At 45.9% G+C, this 13,670-nt stretch overlaps 3 protein-coding genes and 1 long non-coding RNA gene across 9 annotated transcripts; 1 reads left to right on the top strand and 3 right to left on the bottom strand.

Moving 5' to 3' along the window:
* Positions 1-123: 123 nt before the first annotated feature.
* LOC135338162 (uncharacterized) lies at positions 124-3,366 on the bottom strand. 2 transcript variants are annotated; one of them, XR_010395438.1, is made up of 4 exons: positions 3,216-3,366; positions 2,835-3,082; positions 526-1,566; positions 124-445 (listed from the first exon to the last, which is right to left on the bottom strand). It is a non-coding gene; the product is annotated as an uncharacterized LOC135338162 (long non-coding RNA). The 2 variants fall into 2 exon arrangements; XR_010395437.1 differs by having other exon boundaries at positions 526-3,082.
* A 105-nt stretch (positions 3,367-3,471) lies between these two features.
* On the bottom strand, positions 3,472-8,422 carry LOC135338133 (nuclear cap-binding protein subunit 1-like). 3 transcript variants are annotated; one of them, XM_064534163.1, is made up of 25 exons: positions 8,118-8,422; positions 7,986-8,061; positions 7,813-7,919; positions 7,596-7,696; positions 7,455-7,539; positions 7,332-7,403; positions 7,172-7,279; positions 7,079-7,126; positions 6,951-7,024; positions 6,837-6,906; positions 6,596-6,649; positions 6,480-6,539; positions 6,221-6,429; positions 5,651-5,837; positions 5,528-5,592; positions 5,414-5,476; positions 5,289-5,366; positions 5,102-5,202; positions 4,937-5,053; positions 4,797-4,887; positions 4,649-4,742; positions 4,572-4,592; positions 4,271-4,471; positions 3,848-4,066; positions 3,472-3,688 (listed from the first exon to the last, which is right to left on the bottom strand). In XM_064534163.1, the coding sequence occupies exons 1-25, from the start codon at positions 8,145-8,147 to the stop codon at positions 3,578-3,580; spliced, it is 2,442 nt and encodes an 813-aa protein (XP_064390233.1). In that variant the 5' UTR covers positions 8,148-8,422; the 3' UTR covers positions 3,472-3,577. The 3 variants fall into 3 exon arrangements, with proteins under 3 accessions (XP_064390233.1, XP_064390231.1, XP_064390232.1); XM_064534161.1 differs by having other exon boundaries at positions 7,986-8,422; XM_064534162.1 differs by lacking the exon at positions 4,572-4,592 and having other exon boundaries at positions 7,986-8,420.
* A 527-nt stretch (positions 8,423-8,949) lies between these two features.
* LOC135338149 (death-associated protein kinase 3-like) lies at positions 8,950-11,575 on the top strand. Of its 2 annotated transcripts, none has more exons than XM_064534185.1 (9): positions 8,950-9,110; positions 9,212-9,412; positions 9,852-9,990; positions 10,085-10,208; positions 10,262-10,310; positions 10,469-10,495; positions 10,556-10,720; positions 10,775-10,898; positions 11,361-11,575. In XM_064534185.1, exons 1-9 carry the CDS (start codon positions 9,037-9,039, stop codon positions 11,460-11,462), a joined length of 1,005 nt encoding a protein of 334 aa, XP_064390255.1. In that variant the 5' UTR covers positions 8,950-9,036; the 3' UTR covers positions 11,463-11,575. The 2 variants fall into 2 exon arrangements, with proteins under 2 accessions (XP_064390255.1, XP_064390254.1); XM_064534184.1 differs by lacking the exon at positions 11,361-11,575 and adding an exon at positions 11,051-11,288.
* A 155-nt stretch (positions 11,576-11,730) lies between these two features.
* Positions 11,731-13,628, bottom strand: LOC135338142 (uncharacterized). 2 transcript variants are annotated; one of them, XM_064534178.1, is made up of 4 exons: positions 12,457-13,628; positions 12,226-12,313; positions 12,059-12,171; positions 11,731-12,003 (listed from the first exon to the last, which is right to left on the bottom strand). In XM_064534178.1, exons 1-4 carry the CDS (start codon positions 13,527-13,529, stop codon positions 11,952-11,954), a joined length of 1,326 nt encoding a protein of 441 aa, XP_064390248.1. In that variant the 5' UTR covers positions 13,530-13,628; the 3' UTR covers positions 11,731-11,951. The 2 variants fall into 2 exon arrangements, with proteins under 2 accessions (XP_064390248.1, XP_064390247.1); XM_064534177.1 differs by having other exon boundaries at positions 12,059-12,154.
* Positions 13,629-13,670: the final 42 nt, after the last annotated feature.

Here is a 13,670-nt window from a genome sequence, read left to right as displayed (position 1 = left end):
TCGAAGCTAGATCTAGTGAGGCGGCCACATTATTGTAATTAGTCTCGATTCCAGACCGCACTGAAGATTGAGGCCTTGTAAAGGAGGCTAATTATTTTATGTACCCCCCTGCTTTGTGGAAAGTTGATTGTCTCAATGTTAATTAAGTGTCACAGGACAAGAATTTAAACGACAAACTTTGAAGGATTGATAACAGTTTCTGTACTGAATTACAATTTCTAAGATTACAAAAATAGTTTAATGATTGAAGTATGAATGACTTGTTACAATGATATTGATTGCTGTGCATCAGAGTTAACTGTTTGTTACTGCCAGAACCATTGCCTTGAGCATACTCAGCATCAACCTACACAGAGAGCATGAAAGACTTGCCATACAACATAGCTAGCTGCTCATCTGTGTGTATGCTGTTACAGTGGCTCCTCCACACGCAATCAACCTGCACCTGCACAGAGAGCATGAAAGACTTGTCACACAACATAGCTAGCTGCTCATCTGTGTGTATGCTGTTACAGATCAACCTACACAGAGAGCATGAAAGACTTGCCACACAACATAGCTAGCTACTCCTCTGTGTGTATGCTGTTACAGTGGCTCCTCCACACACAATCAACCTACACAGAGAGCATGAAAGACTTGTCACACAACATAGCTAGCTACTCATCTGTGTGTATGCTGTTACAGTGGCTCCTCCACACACAATCAAACCTACACAGGGGAGCATAAAAGACTTGTCACACAACATAGCTAGCTACTCATCTGTATGCTGTTACAGTGGCTCCTCCACACGCAATCAACCTACACAGAGAGTATGAAAGACTTGCCACACAACATAGCTAGCTACTCATCTGTGTGTATGCTGTTACAGTGGCTCCTCCACATGCAATCAACCTACACAGAGAGTATGAAAGACTTGCCACACAACATAGCTAGCTACTCATCTGTGTGTATGCTGTTACAGTGGCTCCTCCACATGCAATCAACCTACACAGAGAGTATGAAAGACTTGCCACACAACATAGCTAGCTACTCATCTGTGTGTATGCTGTTACAGTGGCTCCTCCACATGCAATCAATCTACACAGAGAGCATGAAAGACTTGCCACACAACATAGCTAGCTAGTCATCTGTGTGTATGCTGTTACAGTGGCTCCTCCACATGCAATCAACCTACACAGAGAGCATGAAAGACTTGCCACACAACATAGCTAGCTACTCATCTGTGTGTATGCTGTTACAGTGGCTCCTCCACACACAATCAACCTGCACAGAGAGCAAAGTTGTATGGTACATGTAGCCATAATTATAATTATTATACTTATCTTTTCTCTATGCAGTGACAATCCACCTACACAGGATGTATACCGCACTACATAGCCATAATGGAAACTAAACACGTGCAATGATAGTAGTGGGCAATGATATCGAGCCCCTCCCCTAAGACAAGAGATGTGGGGGTGTACAATTAAGCCCCACCCCTTCAGTATCTGCAATAAAAATAATGATACAAACATGCAGTCATTGTAATCCTCCCTCAGTCCCAAGAGCAACATGACTTGTCTGTACCTGGGGGAGAGAGGAGACAAAAGCAGTGAGAGAATGGAACACTAGTACATTAGCTAGTAGGAGCTGTGTTGTGTGCATTGTGGCTGCAAGAGAACAAGCAAAATGCATGGTTACATTGAGCGCAGCAGTTCAAACAAAACCGATCATCAACAAATCTCCACAACTGTAGAAACGAACCAAACACCACCAGAACTGACAACATTCTTACCACCATTGAGAACATTCTCACCAGTAGTTTCCTTGCTCAAGGGACTAATACAATAAGGGCATAATAAACTAAAGGGACCCTGTGACTGCATGTGAGTACCATTAACTGAGCACAGAAGTAATCAACCAGAATGTGTGGGATGGTTCAACAACAGTAGACTCACAGAGACAACACCTCCTTGCTCTTGAAGCCCTTGTCGACTCCAGTTGCAACAAGCCTGGCATGCAAGGCTTGCACAAGTGCTCAAGACTACTCTTCACTAATCCAGTCAAAGGCTACAGTTCCCTTGGCACACCTAGGGTTTAGTTAAAGCCTGAACTTACCAATTCCATGTGCAGGAGGCACAGAGTTAAGATCCTAAAAAAGCTGTCATAATAGATTAGCATAAGCCAAGAAGCAGTTGTCTAACTATATTATAGCTAGCTATTCTAATGATCCTAGCTAACTAACTATTGGAACTGATAACGAGATCTTAGCACTCCCAATTATGGCAGGATCCTGTGCTGCTTTCCCTTTAGGCAGGTACTAACAGCAGAGTGCTCCCTCAATAGACTGGGATGCCATGAGTATCCATCATTGCACCCCGAAGGCTGGTTCGACAACAGTTTCAAAAATAAGAAGATGCTCTCCTGCAACCCGACTGTTGAAGAACCTTCCACACACATTCTGAATGATTACTTGAGTGCTACGGACACCACCCTCCCCCACCAAAGGGTTCAAGGCCATGTAGGTAATAGACTCTTAGCCACGCGTATATTAACAGAACAAAAAGCGTTGTCGACACGAGTTTAGCCATGCACACATGCATTTAACGTACGCTTGCTGGCAAGTATGTATCTATTAAGCTGCATGACCTACACACCTCACAGTCAAGAAGGGGCCACACTTAAAACACTAGGAATACAAGAGCAAAATAATCCAACCAGAAACCTTCCATGCTCAACAAACAGTGCGCAACACGGATACGCTCAAACGCCAGAGTGAACAATCTATCTATAGCTAGCTAGCTGCAACAATTGCAAAACAAGCTACAGAGGTACTAGGTACGGTTTTAACTTACAATAGCTTTTGCAGCCTGCACGGTGTCGGATGATCCAGCTCTATCCTTCCATGGCTAGAGAATGCTTGCACTGCTCTGCGGGAAGGCTTGCGATGGTTCTGAAACACAGTGGAAGGCTCGCGATGGTTCTGCAACACAGTGGAAGGCTCGCGATGGTTCTGTAACACAGTGGAAGGCTCGCGATGGTTTTGTAACACAGTGGAAGGCTCGCGATGGTTCTGCAACACAGTGGAAGGTTTGCACAGCATCTGCAAAAAATAAAGACAATAGCAATCTGTAAAACATGACCAAATAGACAGCAAACAATGCTACAATGCTCTATAAAAGGCTTCCTAGCCTAACATTCCTGCAAACATGCGAGCTACAAGCAAAGAAACTCACCTCTTCCAGCAAGACGCTTTGCTTCTCCTTCAAACTTCAAAGGAACTGGGTTCTGGAACTGGATCTGGGAATATTCCAGGCCATTGACGTCAGAGTCTCCAAGGAGATGCCATGGAGACCCACAGTTCCCACCGATAGAGGACCGCAGGAGTACTAGCTACAAGGTGTTGCGAGTAATTTGTGGGTATACTGCGAATGTTGTGGTCAATGTGTTGCAGACTCGCAGTGTTCATTGCGCATGCGCAAACATATTAAATTATAATTTTCAACCACAGCACAATAGTAATAATTATAGTGCATATGCATATCGGTACAGTATGTACAAAAAGAAACCTTTATATTGTTATTAAGTTTAGAGTAAGCTATAGTAGGGCCTGGAACTGCTGGAACACCTCTAGAAGTTGTGGGTCCACATCTACAGTGAATACTGTATCCTCCAGCAGAGCAGCCATCCTGGACAGAGTAGCATGGTTCTGTGGGGGGTGGGGTGTGTGTGGGAGGGGGGGGGTGGGGTCACATTTGGTGGGGTAGGTATCAGGAGCACATCATTTGAAACGTAATTCTGAGAGCAGCAATTAGATTTGAAAATTGGACATTCTGAACACAAATGATGTATTTATGAGTGCATTCACCTGGACCAGTAGGTGTCTGCAGTGGTCCAATGTGCACTGTGTCCACAAGTCACTGTGTCCTTGACCCCCCAGGGAGCTAGCCAATCGCTCAAACAGAGAGAGGAAGAGTTGGCGTAGAGTCCGCTCTCTTTCGTCCTTTGTCTCCTCTAATTCCTCTACTTTAGCTTCAAGGTCTGTCCTCTCATCACCGCCCAAGGCTACCTCATCAAGGGCTGACACCTGGGGCAATGGGGCCCGGGTAGTTAGGCAGTAGCAATGAGGGTAGCTAGGCAGTAGCAATGAGGGTAGTTAGGCAGTAGCAGGACATCCTGGTAGTAGCAATGTGGTAGCTAGGGGGCACTTACTAGCAACGAATACTCACATAGAAACCTCCAAAACAGTGTGTAATTCACAAGACACGTGTATCACTACACATACATGTACCTTCCTGAGTTTGTCTCGAGTGTCTGCTAGCTCTCTCTTGGTGTTAGCTAATGAGGTCTTGGTCTTGTGGAGGGTGGAGGTGAGGACCTCCCAGGGGAATCCCCTAGTAAAGAGGGGAGTGGCACTACACAGCCAGCTCACCACTGACCCTGCATCCACTACACTCATACGCAGCAGCTTGTCTATCACCAGACCATGTAGCTGTGTGTGTGTGTGTGTGTATGTGTGGGGGTGTACCTGCGTGTTCTTGGTATAAAACTGTGTGGGGGTGTGTGTGTGTGTGGGGGGTGTGGGGGTGTACCTGCGTGTTCTTGGTGTAAAACTGTGTGGGGGTGTGTGTATGTGTGTGTGTGTGGGGGGGGGTGTGTGGGGGTGTACCTGCGTGTTCTTGGTGTAGAACTCTGCTAGAGTAGTGAGGCAAGTCAGTTTACAATCATCCTCATCAGCTAGCTCTATCATGAGAGGTCTAAACCTGTGCACAGGGAGTGAGTGGGTGGAGTGGGTGTGTGTGTGGAGTGGGGCTTACTTGACTAGTGCCAGGAAGCAATGTGTAATGGTCTTAGAGCCCACCTTGAGCACACATTGCATGAGCACGGCCATCCTGGTCTGAGCTACACCTGTGTACATATACAGATGATAACAATGGTAGCGATAGTGTTCGCTTACTTTGATGATCTTTTCCAACCTCAGTGAGACTCTCAAGAACTGCTCTAAGATCATCAATCGATTCCTTGTTCTTTATAGCCTCCAGCAGGTGTACAGCTACCTCCCCCTCAGCCGAGTCTAGTAGTGTGCACATATCATGAATATCTGTTAGTCTGTTAGTCTCACCATCGTCCTGTCTGTACTTGAAGAGTGGAGCTGGCTCTGGGGGTAGCAGAGAGGTCATCTCTGGGGGTACCATCTCAACAAATATGTCATAGCACGCCAGTCTAAGGGGGGGGTACACACATTACACACACACACACAGCACAGTGTGGGGGAGGGGTACACACATCACACACACATCACAACGTACCGTATACACTTGGCGAATACTTCAGACACAAACTTGACGGATGGGTTGTCAGTCGGGCCGTCCTCGATCACATGATTCCTGAAGTGTGTCATAATGACACTATATGACATCATCAACACACTCACCATTTGCTCCAGTCCCACTGATACTTGAAGTTAGAGAGATGATGTGAGAACCATGCGGCAAACCTGCGTAGGTGGTTGCTAGGGGGTGTGGCTTAGTACGAGCTGCTTAGTTACCTGTCAATGGCAATAGTGTTCATATTGTCCAGTCTAGAGAAGAGCAGCTCTGTGGTCTGAGACAACTGCACACACACATCATCACTATATATAGTTAGTCACAGGCTATTACAATATAGTTACCAGCTGAGGATAGACTGCAGGGTTGTTCTTACACATCTCTATGAGGACTGAGCTGTAGTAGATGAGCACTTGAGGGGGGCGTGGCAGTCGCAGCATGTGACCAAACAAGACCTCCACTATCACATAGTCTCCACAAACTCCCAACCTCTCCTGACATGTCTCAGAGAACCCAACCAGAGCACTCGCACTGTACAAAGAGGAAATTACTGATCTAAGCACACTATATTGTAGTACTATCAAAGACTACTAAATCCAAAACATATTTTGGAAATCGGACGTTCGCAACACAAGTTATGGCCTCTCAAACTAAGCTACGAAAACAGCTTAATATTGAAAAAACGTCCACTTATAGCCCACGCTTTTTTTCTGAAAATGGACAATTTGGACCCAAATTAAATTACAGATCTAAGCACACCATATTGTAGTACTATCAAAGAGCTACTAAATCCAAAAAATATTTGACGTTCGCAACACAAGTTATGGTCTCTCAAACATAGCTACAAACAGGCTTAATTGCTTTAGCCAATGATACTTATAGCTAGCCCACACACAGAAGGTTGAGGCACTCACCACTCCTTCCTGCTTCCCTGGTGACTTGCTAGTATGGCAGTCACAGCTTCCTCTGCCAGGAATCGATCAGCAGAGGTGGGAGAGGGTAGAGTAGTGTCAGGGGAAGAGCAGCGCATGTCAGTGGATGAGAACAGTCTGAACACAGCAGAGGGGAGAGGATAGACAGAGTCTGGTGAGTGTGGAGGAACTGGCAGGCTAGGGAGAGGATGCTGGAGGAAGGGGCGGGGTCAACAGTGTCACCATACACACACACACGCACCAGATAAGCTCCACCCATCTCACTCTGGAAGGCAGTGTAGAGCTTGAGCAGTATGGCCGTCTACAGAGGCACAGTTCACACACACCACACACCCACACCCACACACAATCAGTCACCTTCCAGTCTTCCTCCCTCAGAGCCTTCACTTGGGTCCACAGCAAACGCAACCCCTACACACACACACACACACATCACACACACACGCGCACACACACACACACACACACACACACATGCTGGTACATACACACCCACACACATGCTGGTACACACACACACACACACACACATGCTGGTACACACACACACACACACGCTGGTACACACACACACACACACACACACACACTAGCTCACATCTTCCTGTGGGTGTGGTTGCCCCTCCCCCCACACTTGGAACATGGGCAGAAATGGTGTACTCCGCTTACTGGAGGCAACAAATAATGACAGCGTAATCTGAGCCACGCCTACCTCATGTAGTTGTCAATGGTAACGAGTAATCTCTCCAGTTCTTGTCTCTTCCTCTCCTCCAGCTCGGCCCCAACCTGAGGCAGTAAATAATGACTAGAGGTTCATCAATGTATCCACTATATACTCACGATTGGCAGTGCTGACAGGACCATGTGTATATAAGCATCAGAGCGTATCTATACAACTGAGTAATGAAAGGGTTAAAATAAAACTTAGCTTACTTGAGGGATATCAGGTTCAAAGGTCACTGTCACCAGCGTATCAAATAGAGAGACAATGGAGTTAACATTCACCACTTTACAATTGACCAAGTCTGCCAGAAATACCACCTAATGAGATATATAGTAACGAGAGGGTTAACTAGAGTGGGTGTGGTCTCACGAGGTGTCGAGCCTTGTCGTACTGACTCAGGGTCAAAGCGCTGCGTAGCTCAGCTACCACAAGCTCCAGTGCCTACAGGGTTAAAGTATAGAGCAGCACACACGCCCACACACACAGACGAACCTGTTCCCCCACTTCAAACTTCTTAGCATTTAGCAGTCCAAGTAAAGTAGAATAGATGAAAGCCTTCTCTTTCATATCCACCACACTAGGGGGTTGAGTGAGTTAGGGGGGTTGAGTGAGTTATGGGGGTAGGAGGCTCACCATTTAGTAATGGTAGTGAGGATGTGGTCAGTCATGGAGGCCATCTCATTGATGAGCAGGTTGGACAGTACATCGAGGTTGCTCTCAAGACTCTTGTGGCTCTGAGAACATCAACAATGCCATAGCGTTAGAAAAATATCTACAACAGATGTACAAACAGCAACTAATGCAGCGTGCGCACCTACCACACACACACACACACACACAGTGGACACACCTTTTCTCCTAATCGTGAGATGAGGCTCTCTAGTTTCTGTTCAGTGGATTCTGGTTCTCTGGCCATTGGCCCGGGATCACTATACCGCCCCCTCTTACGAGGAAAGTCTATAGGGTGGACAGTTATGTGTTGTGTGTGTGTGTGTGTGTGTGATGTGTGGGGGGGTGGGTCACCTTCATAATCGTCTCTGGGCCGCTTCCTGGCTGACCTGCTCAACATCTCACTCATGATTAGCCTCTGACACCTCCTCTGATAGAGCACATGGAGAAGGTCATCATTGATAGTTGCTCTAATCAGATACCTACCCAAACCATTAACCACACGCATTCCTCCATACACCACTCATGCTCTGCAGCCTATAACCAGCCTCTCCCCCATGTACACTATACAGTGGACTCTGGTGAACACTGGAACTGAGGTGGACTCCCAGTAGCTTCACCATTCCTGCATACACCACTCTGGTGAACACTGGAGCTGAGGTGGACTCCCAGTAGCATCACCATTCCTGCATACACCACTCTGGTGAACACTGGAGCTGAGGTGGACTCCCAGTAGCTTCACCATTCCTGAATACATTCCTGCATGTCCAAAACACACTGAGACTTTAACATGATCTGTTTAGCGTGACATTGCAAAGCCTGTGGGAACTAATAGTGTGTTAGAATAAGGATGTTTATGGAATGTGTATATTTAATGTACATTGGCAAGTGGGAGAGATAGTCTACATTTACTAGGAAACAACGTGTGTTACTGCCCTGGAATGCTAAATCATGAGACAACTCCCCTCTACAGTCTACAGTTACATGGTGCATGGTGTATGGAGATGTATAGCTATCGTGGCAGCTATTGGCCTCCTCACATGCACAACCACTATAGTATAAATGCTGCTGATATCGAGTGCCTATATGCTGTCAGGCAGAGTGCATGTGCACTGCAGTCGCTGCACAACCCTCAACCATCCTATGAATGTCATCGTGTACGCAAGGAGGGCCACTACAGTATAGCTATATATGCATTAACTGTGCATATAGAGTAGCTGCTGTCTGTGTTTGAGAGACATATGCTGGTGTGTGTGCATGTGTCTACTGTTACATGTATTATAATTATGTGGTTTGTGTTGCCGGATGCTTCCTATAATGAGCTCCCACGTATATTTAACCACAACTGCAGTACAGCACAGAAATACATTTTTAGCATTGACTCTGAATAGCTATAGCTACAGAAATGGCAGGAGGTTCAGAAATGTCCATACCCTCTATTGTAAGGAGAAAGTATGCAGTACAAGAGGAGCTTGCAAGGTGAGTGAGCATACAGCCAGCTACTAGCTTGCAGCTATTAGCATGGCTTCCACTGCATGCTTTGTTATGATCTAGTGTGTTTGTGTTTGTGTTTGCAATAGAGGAAAGTTTGGAGTGGTATTCAAGTGCACGGATTCAGTGACTAGAGAACCAGCAGCAGTTAAGGTCATGTCAAAGAAGGGCAACAAGGAAGTGGACGTATATCGAGAAGTGGAGATATTGAAGCAGCTCAAACATCCCGCTATCCTCTCCATTACTGACTTCATGGACTGTGACACTGGCTTCGTCCTCATCACTGAGCTGTGAGTACACTAGCTAACCGCTCTGTGTGGTAGTGTGCACGTGTATAACAGTGGAGTCTGGTGGTATCACACTCACTGAACTAGTGCTGTGTATGTACATAACTCATGGTGTGGTTTGGTGCATCCACTGAGCTAGCTAGCTAGTGCTGCATGTGCATTGTCTCTCCATGCAGACTGTGCGTGTTCATGCAGACTATATTCATAGCCAGTGTGTTTACTGTATCTACAGCAGCCACTATTCTGTTGTGAATAATATTCATATAATGCACAGGTAGCTAGTGGCTTATAGTGCAGGTGGTTTCCTTTTGCCGTTATCATAATAATTGTCATGAATAATTCATAAATCATTGTTATTTTGTTCATAATTGGTTTTAAGCTCATGTTTCGGGTACTCCCCCACCAATGTCTAGCCCAGCGTGTCTGCTTATTCTCCATGCAGGCTTAACGGAGGAGAGTTGTTTGATTATGTGATAGAGCGAGAGTTTCTGGAGGAGTCTCAAGCAGTGGATTATCTCACTCAGATTATGGAGGCTATGGACTTCTGCCACAAGAAGAATATTGTACATCTGGACCTAAAGGTGTGTAGGGTTAGCACATTAGCAGGAACTATTGCTCATCATCACTCTCTTTGAACATGAGTGTACGGTGCTATTATCATTATAACACATGCAGCCTGAGAATATAGTACTCAAAGAGAAAGATGGCAAGCAACTAAAAATCATTGATTTTGGCTCAGCTCAAAACTTGAGTGTTAATCCCAAGATCAAGTCCATGGTGGGCACTCCGGAGTTCATTGGTAAGTGTATAGCCCACCTCCCCTCACATTCTCTCTATCATCAATGTACACAGCTCCCGAGGTGCTGCAATATGATCCAGTCACTACTGCTGCTGATATGTGGTGAGTTGGTTGGTAACTAGACACTGTGTTGTAGCGATCTGTGTATACTGTTAGAATAGCTTCGTCAGTGGGGGTACCTATGCACTATGTAACGTTGTGTCAACCAAAACATTGCATAGTTTACCTAGCTATCATTACACATACACACACACACACAGGGCCATTGGAGTCATCTCATACATACTGTGAGTTAGCTACTGGTATACACGGCACATTGTTAGTCCCTCCTCCTATATAATATATAGACTGACTGGAATGTCCCCATTCCTGGGTGATGATGACATGGAGACAGTGGGAAACATCTCTACAGGAGAGTATGAATATCCTGACCCACAAGATGAGGAGACATATGAGGATATCTCCAACCTTGCCAAAGACTTCATTGATCAGCTACTTATCATGAACCCAGTGTAAGAAGTGCTGTGTGTGTGTGATCCACCCACTCCACCCACTCCACTACACAGGTTGAGGGGCACAGCTGAGAAGAGCCTCACCCACTCATGGATGGTGGAGACCAAAAAAGGAGATAATAGCGCTCGCATTAGCACAGGACGACTAAAGCAGCTCAGAGCAAGGAGAAAGTGGAAGGTAGTGGCTAGTTGTATGATGTGGTTACTCAAGTCATGTTCATTCCAAAACATCGTTTGTACATTATTATTGCAACATTATTAAGTCAACCCTCTCCTCTCCCGTACACCCTCACACCCCTCACATCCCTCACATCCCTCACACCCTCACAGGCTGTTGGTAAGGCGGTGGGTTTTCTGGCTCGCCTGAGGTCCATCTCCCTGACTAGCAGTGGTGGTGACGTGTGTCCCCTCAGCCCCACCTCACCATTACCACCAACAGCAGAGGAGGCTGAATGCACTGTCAATTACTAACACTAACACACTCAATATAATTTTATCATGATTATCTTTTATGTTGTGCAAAAGCTGCTATATTGCCAAAAATTATAATTAGAATTATTGTGCTCAATGATGCTGATAATTATAAAAATATCCTGTTTACATAGTGACAGAGTGAGTTTGATCATGTGATCCCTTGCAGGCTCTGGGCAGAATGATGATAGCTGTGAGACGGTTCAGTGGAGCCTTCACCAGCAAGTCAGTAGCTGCACACAAGAAGCTTGGACCCAATGTCTCAGTCTAACCACACTAACCACTGACTGTAATGAGCTGCCTGACATACACTGTTACACTCACTGGACATGCACACCTTATTGCATTTCATATATTATTTTTGTCCATGCGTTTGCAACTCAATCTCCTGTCATGTGAAGAAGTTCTCTACCTGTAGCTGTATACAGTTTCCCTGCAAATGTGATATTATGCTGATGCAACACGAGCCCCTCCCCCCCTTTCTAAACACATGAGCCCCGCCCCCTTGCTGTTGATATTGAGCATGCGCAGTAAAGGTACAGAATAACACAACAGTTATGATTTATACAACAGCAGATAATGATAATTGAATGAATGGGAATCATGATTGAGTACATGCAGTTCAATAGCTTTCTTCTTTCCTATACTTTCTTCTTTCCTCTTTTTTTACCTCTTCTCTTAGCCTTGTTAGCCAGTGCCGCTATGTTAGCCAGATTGGCAGAGGAAGGAGAGGAGAAATACTCAATAAGATACTCTGGCATCACTCTATAAGCATTGTACACAATGAATTCATTGAGCCCACGCAGAGTGCCCTGTGGGGGGGAGGGGGGGGTGACTCACTGTGACACTAACATCACTAGTCCTCACCTTGACAGAGTCATAGGTCTTAGGCTCTCCTGGTTTGGGATTCTTCTTGGGTGGTTCACGCACAAGAGTGGGGTCCACTTGATTGATGCCATATTCCTGAAATAAGTAGTAGACTAGTGTAATGGAGAATACATAATGATTGTCTCAACAGTGACAGGAGAGCTTACCTTGATGTGCCCCATCAGGACACGACACAAAAACATTTTCTTGTACACATCACCACCAGAATAGCCGTCACACTTGGCTGGGTTGTCACTGTGTGTGTGTGTGTGTGTGTGTGTGTGTGTGTGTGTGTGTGTGTGTGTGTGTGGTGTGTGTGTGTGTGTGTGTGTGTGTGTGCGCGCGTGTGTGTGTGTGTGTGTGGTGTGTGTGTGTGAGGAGGACAATCATTACATTACCTGAAATATATTCCTTTACCAAAGTTTCCGTCTCTTGATAGTCTATTGTCTAGTCCCTCCTCACAGATGACGGATGGTTGTGCTCTGGAGGTGTGGTAGAGTAACTGCATATTCACGTCATCTCTCTGACGCAACATTAAGCTCTTCTCTGATGAGAGTCGTTCCCATAGCGATTCATTCTGAATACGTTGTACTCTGCCTACAGTGAAGTTGGCTTGTGTCAGAGGATCAGAGACAAACTTCCATTCAGAGGAAGATTGGGCCACCTCTATGAGATGATAGCGACGTGAGTCAGTGGGTTTACACGTTGGGCAGGCAGTCCAGCACTTGGGCAGTCTGTCCAGTGGAGTGGTGGGGGGTAGTCGAGTGTTGGTGGGTACTGGAGTGGTGGGGGGTAGTGGAGTGATGGGGGGTACTGGAGTGAGGGGCCGGGGGGGTAGTAGAGTGTTGGGGGGTGGGTCAATACGTTGGGGAGTAGGTACAACATCAGGTGTAGCATCTGATAGACCAATGGTGGAAAGTGTTTTATCCTTATCTTTGAGTATCAATAGTTTGGCATACTCTGCATCCAGCTTAATCTGAGTGAGTGTGTTGGTATTGAAGGCAAACTCCTCTTCTTGAAGTGTGAGTGCCAACTGCTCATCTTGTAGTACAATGGGACAAGTGCTACTGCCTCCACTTGCTGAGTCTGCCGTCTGTAGCTTCTTAGCAAAAGCTTCATCTTCTAGTAGTCTGTCATTATTGCTAGACATGATGGCACAGTCTTGTTCTTGTAATTGTCGGGCCAAAGCTTCATCTTGTAGTAGGAGAATAGTATGACTGCTAGTAGAGGGTCCATCCCTGTATGTAGTGTCATGGTGGAGACTGTCTCTATGAGAAGGACATTGTTGTTTGGGGGAGCTCTCTTCAATAGTTATCACATCATCAGCATGCCTCTTTCTAACAATTCGTTTGCTTGGGTTGGCTGGTCCCTTGCCCTTGCTTTCATCGCTCTTCCTTCGAGTACCACTAAGACACACTATTTCTGTGTCCTCCTCCACCTGAAGAATGGTTACCTCAGCATCCATAGCCATAGTCTATATATCTCCGGCCTTTCTTCTAACAACCAAGAGCTAACACTGTTCTACTCAAACTCAGCACCTCTGACTCAGCACATAGCAATTTTATCTTGTTTGCTGATTCAGCATAATTATAATGGTAACGACCTCTGAACT

Source organism: Halichondria panicea, chromosome 7, assembly GCF_963675165.1.
Source record: "Halichondria panicea chromosome 7, odHalPani1.1, whole genome shotgun sequence".
In the NCBI taxonomy this organism is placed as follows: domain Eukaryota; kingdom Metazoa; phylum Porifera; class Demospongiae; order Suberitida; family Halichondriidae; genus Halichondria; species Halichondria panicea.
This window is presented reverse-complemented; position numbering and strand designations above follow the sequence as displayed.

Bases quoted from the DNA above. Each gene is read 5' to 3' on its own strand.
- LOC135338133 (XM_064534161.1), bottom strand. From the start codon at position 8,139: ATGCGTGTGGTTAATGGTTTGGGTAGGTATCTGATTAGAGCAACTATC. The intron at 5,203-5,288 runs GTACGTTGTGAT...CCCCCCCCTTAG, and splicing joins GTATTCGCCAAGTGTATACG to ACTGGCGTGCTATGACATAT. The intron at 4,888-4,936 runs GTAAGCGAACAC...ATATGTACACAG, and splicing joins GGTTGGAAAAGATCATCAAA to GTGTAGCTCAGACCAGGATG.
- LOC135338142 (XM_064534177.1), bottom strand. From the start codon at position 13,529: ATGGCTATGGATGCTGAGGTAACCATTCTTCAGGTGGAGGAGGACACA. The intron at 12,314-12,456 runs GTAATGTAATGA...ACACACACACAG, and splicing joins GGTAAAGGAATATATTTCAG to TGACAACCCAGCCAAGTGTG. The intron at 12,155-12,225 runs GTAAGCTCTCCT...TACTTATTTCAG, and splicing joins TCCTGATGGGGCACATCAAG to GAATATGGCATCAATCAAGT.
- LOC135338149 (XM_064534184.1), top strand. From the start codon at position 9,037: ATGGCAGGAGGTTCAGAAATGTCCATACCCTCTATTGTAAGGAGAAAG. The intron at 9,111-9,211 runs GTGAGTGAGCAT...TGTTTGCAATAG, and splicing joins GTACAAGAGGAGCTTGCAAG to AGGAAAGTTTGGAGTGGTAT. The intron at 10,721-10,774 runs GTAAGAAGTGCT...TCCACTACACAG, and splicing joins CTACTTATCATGAACCCAGT to GTTGAGGGGCACAGCTGAGA.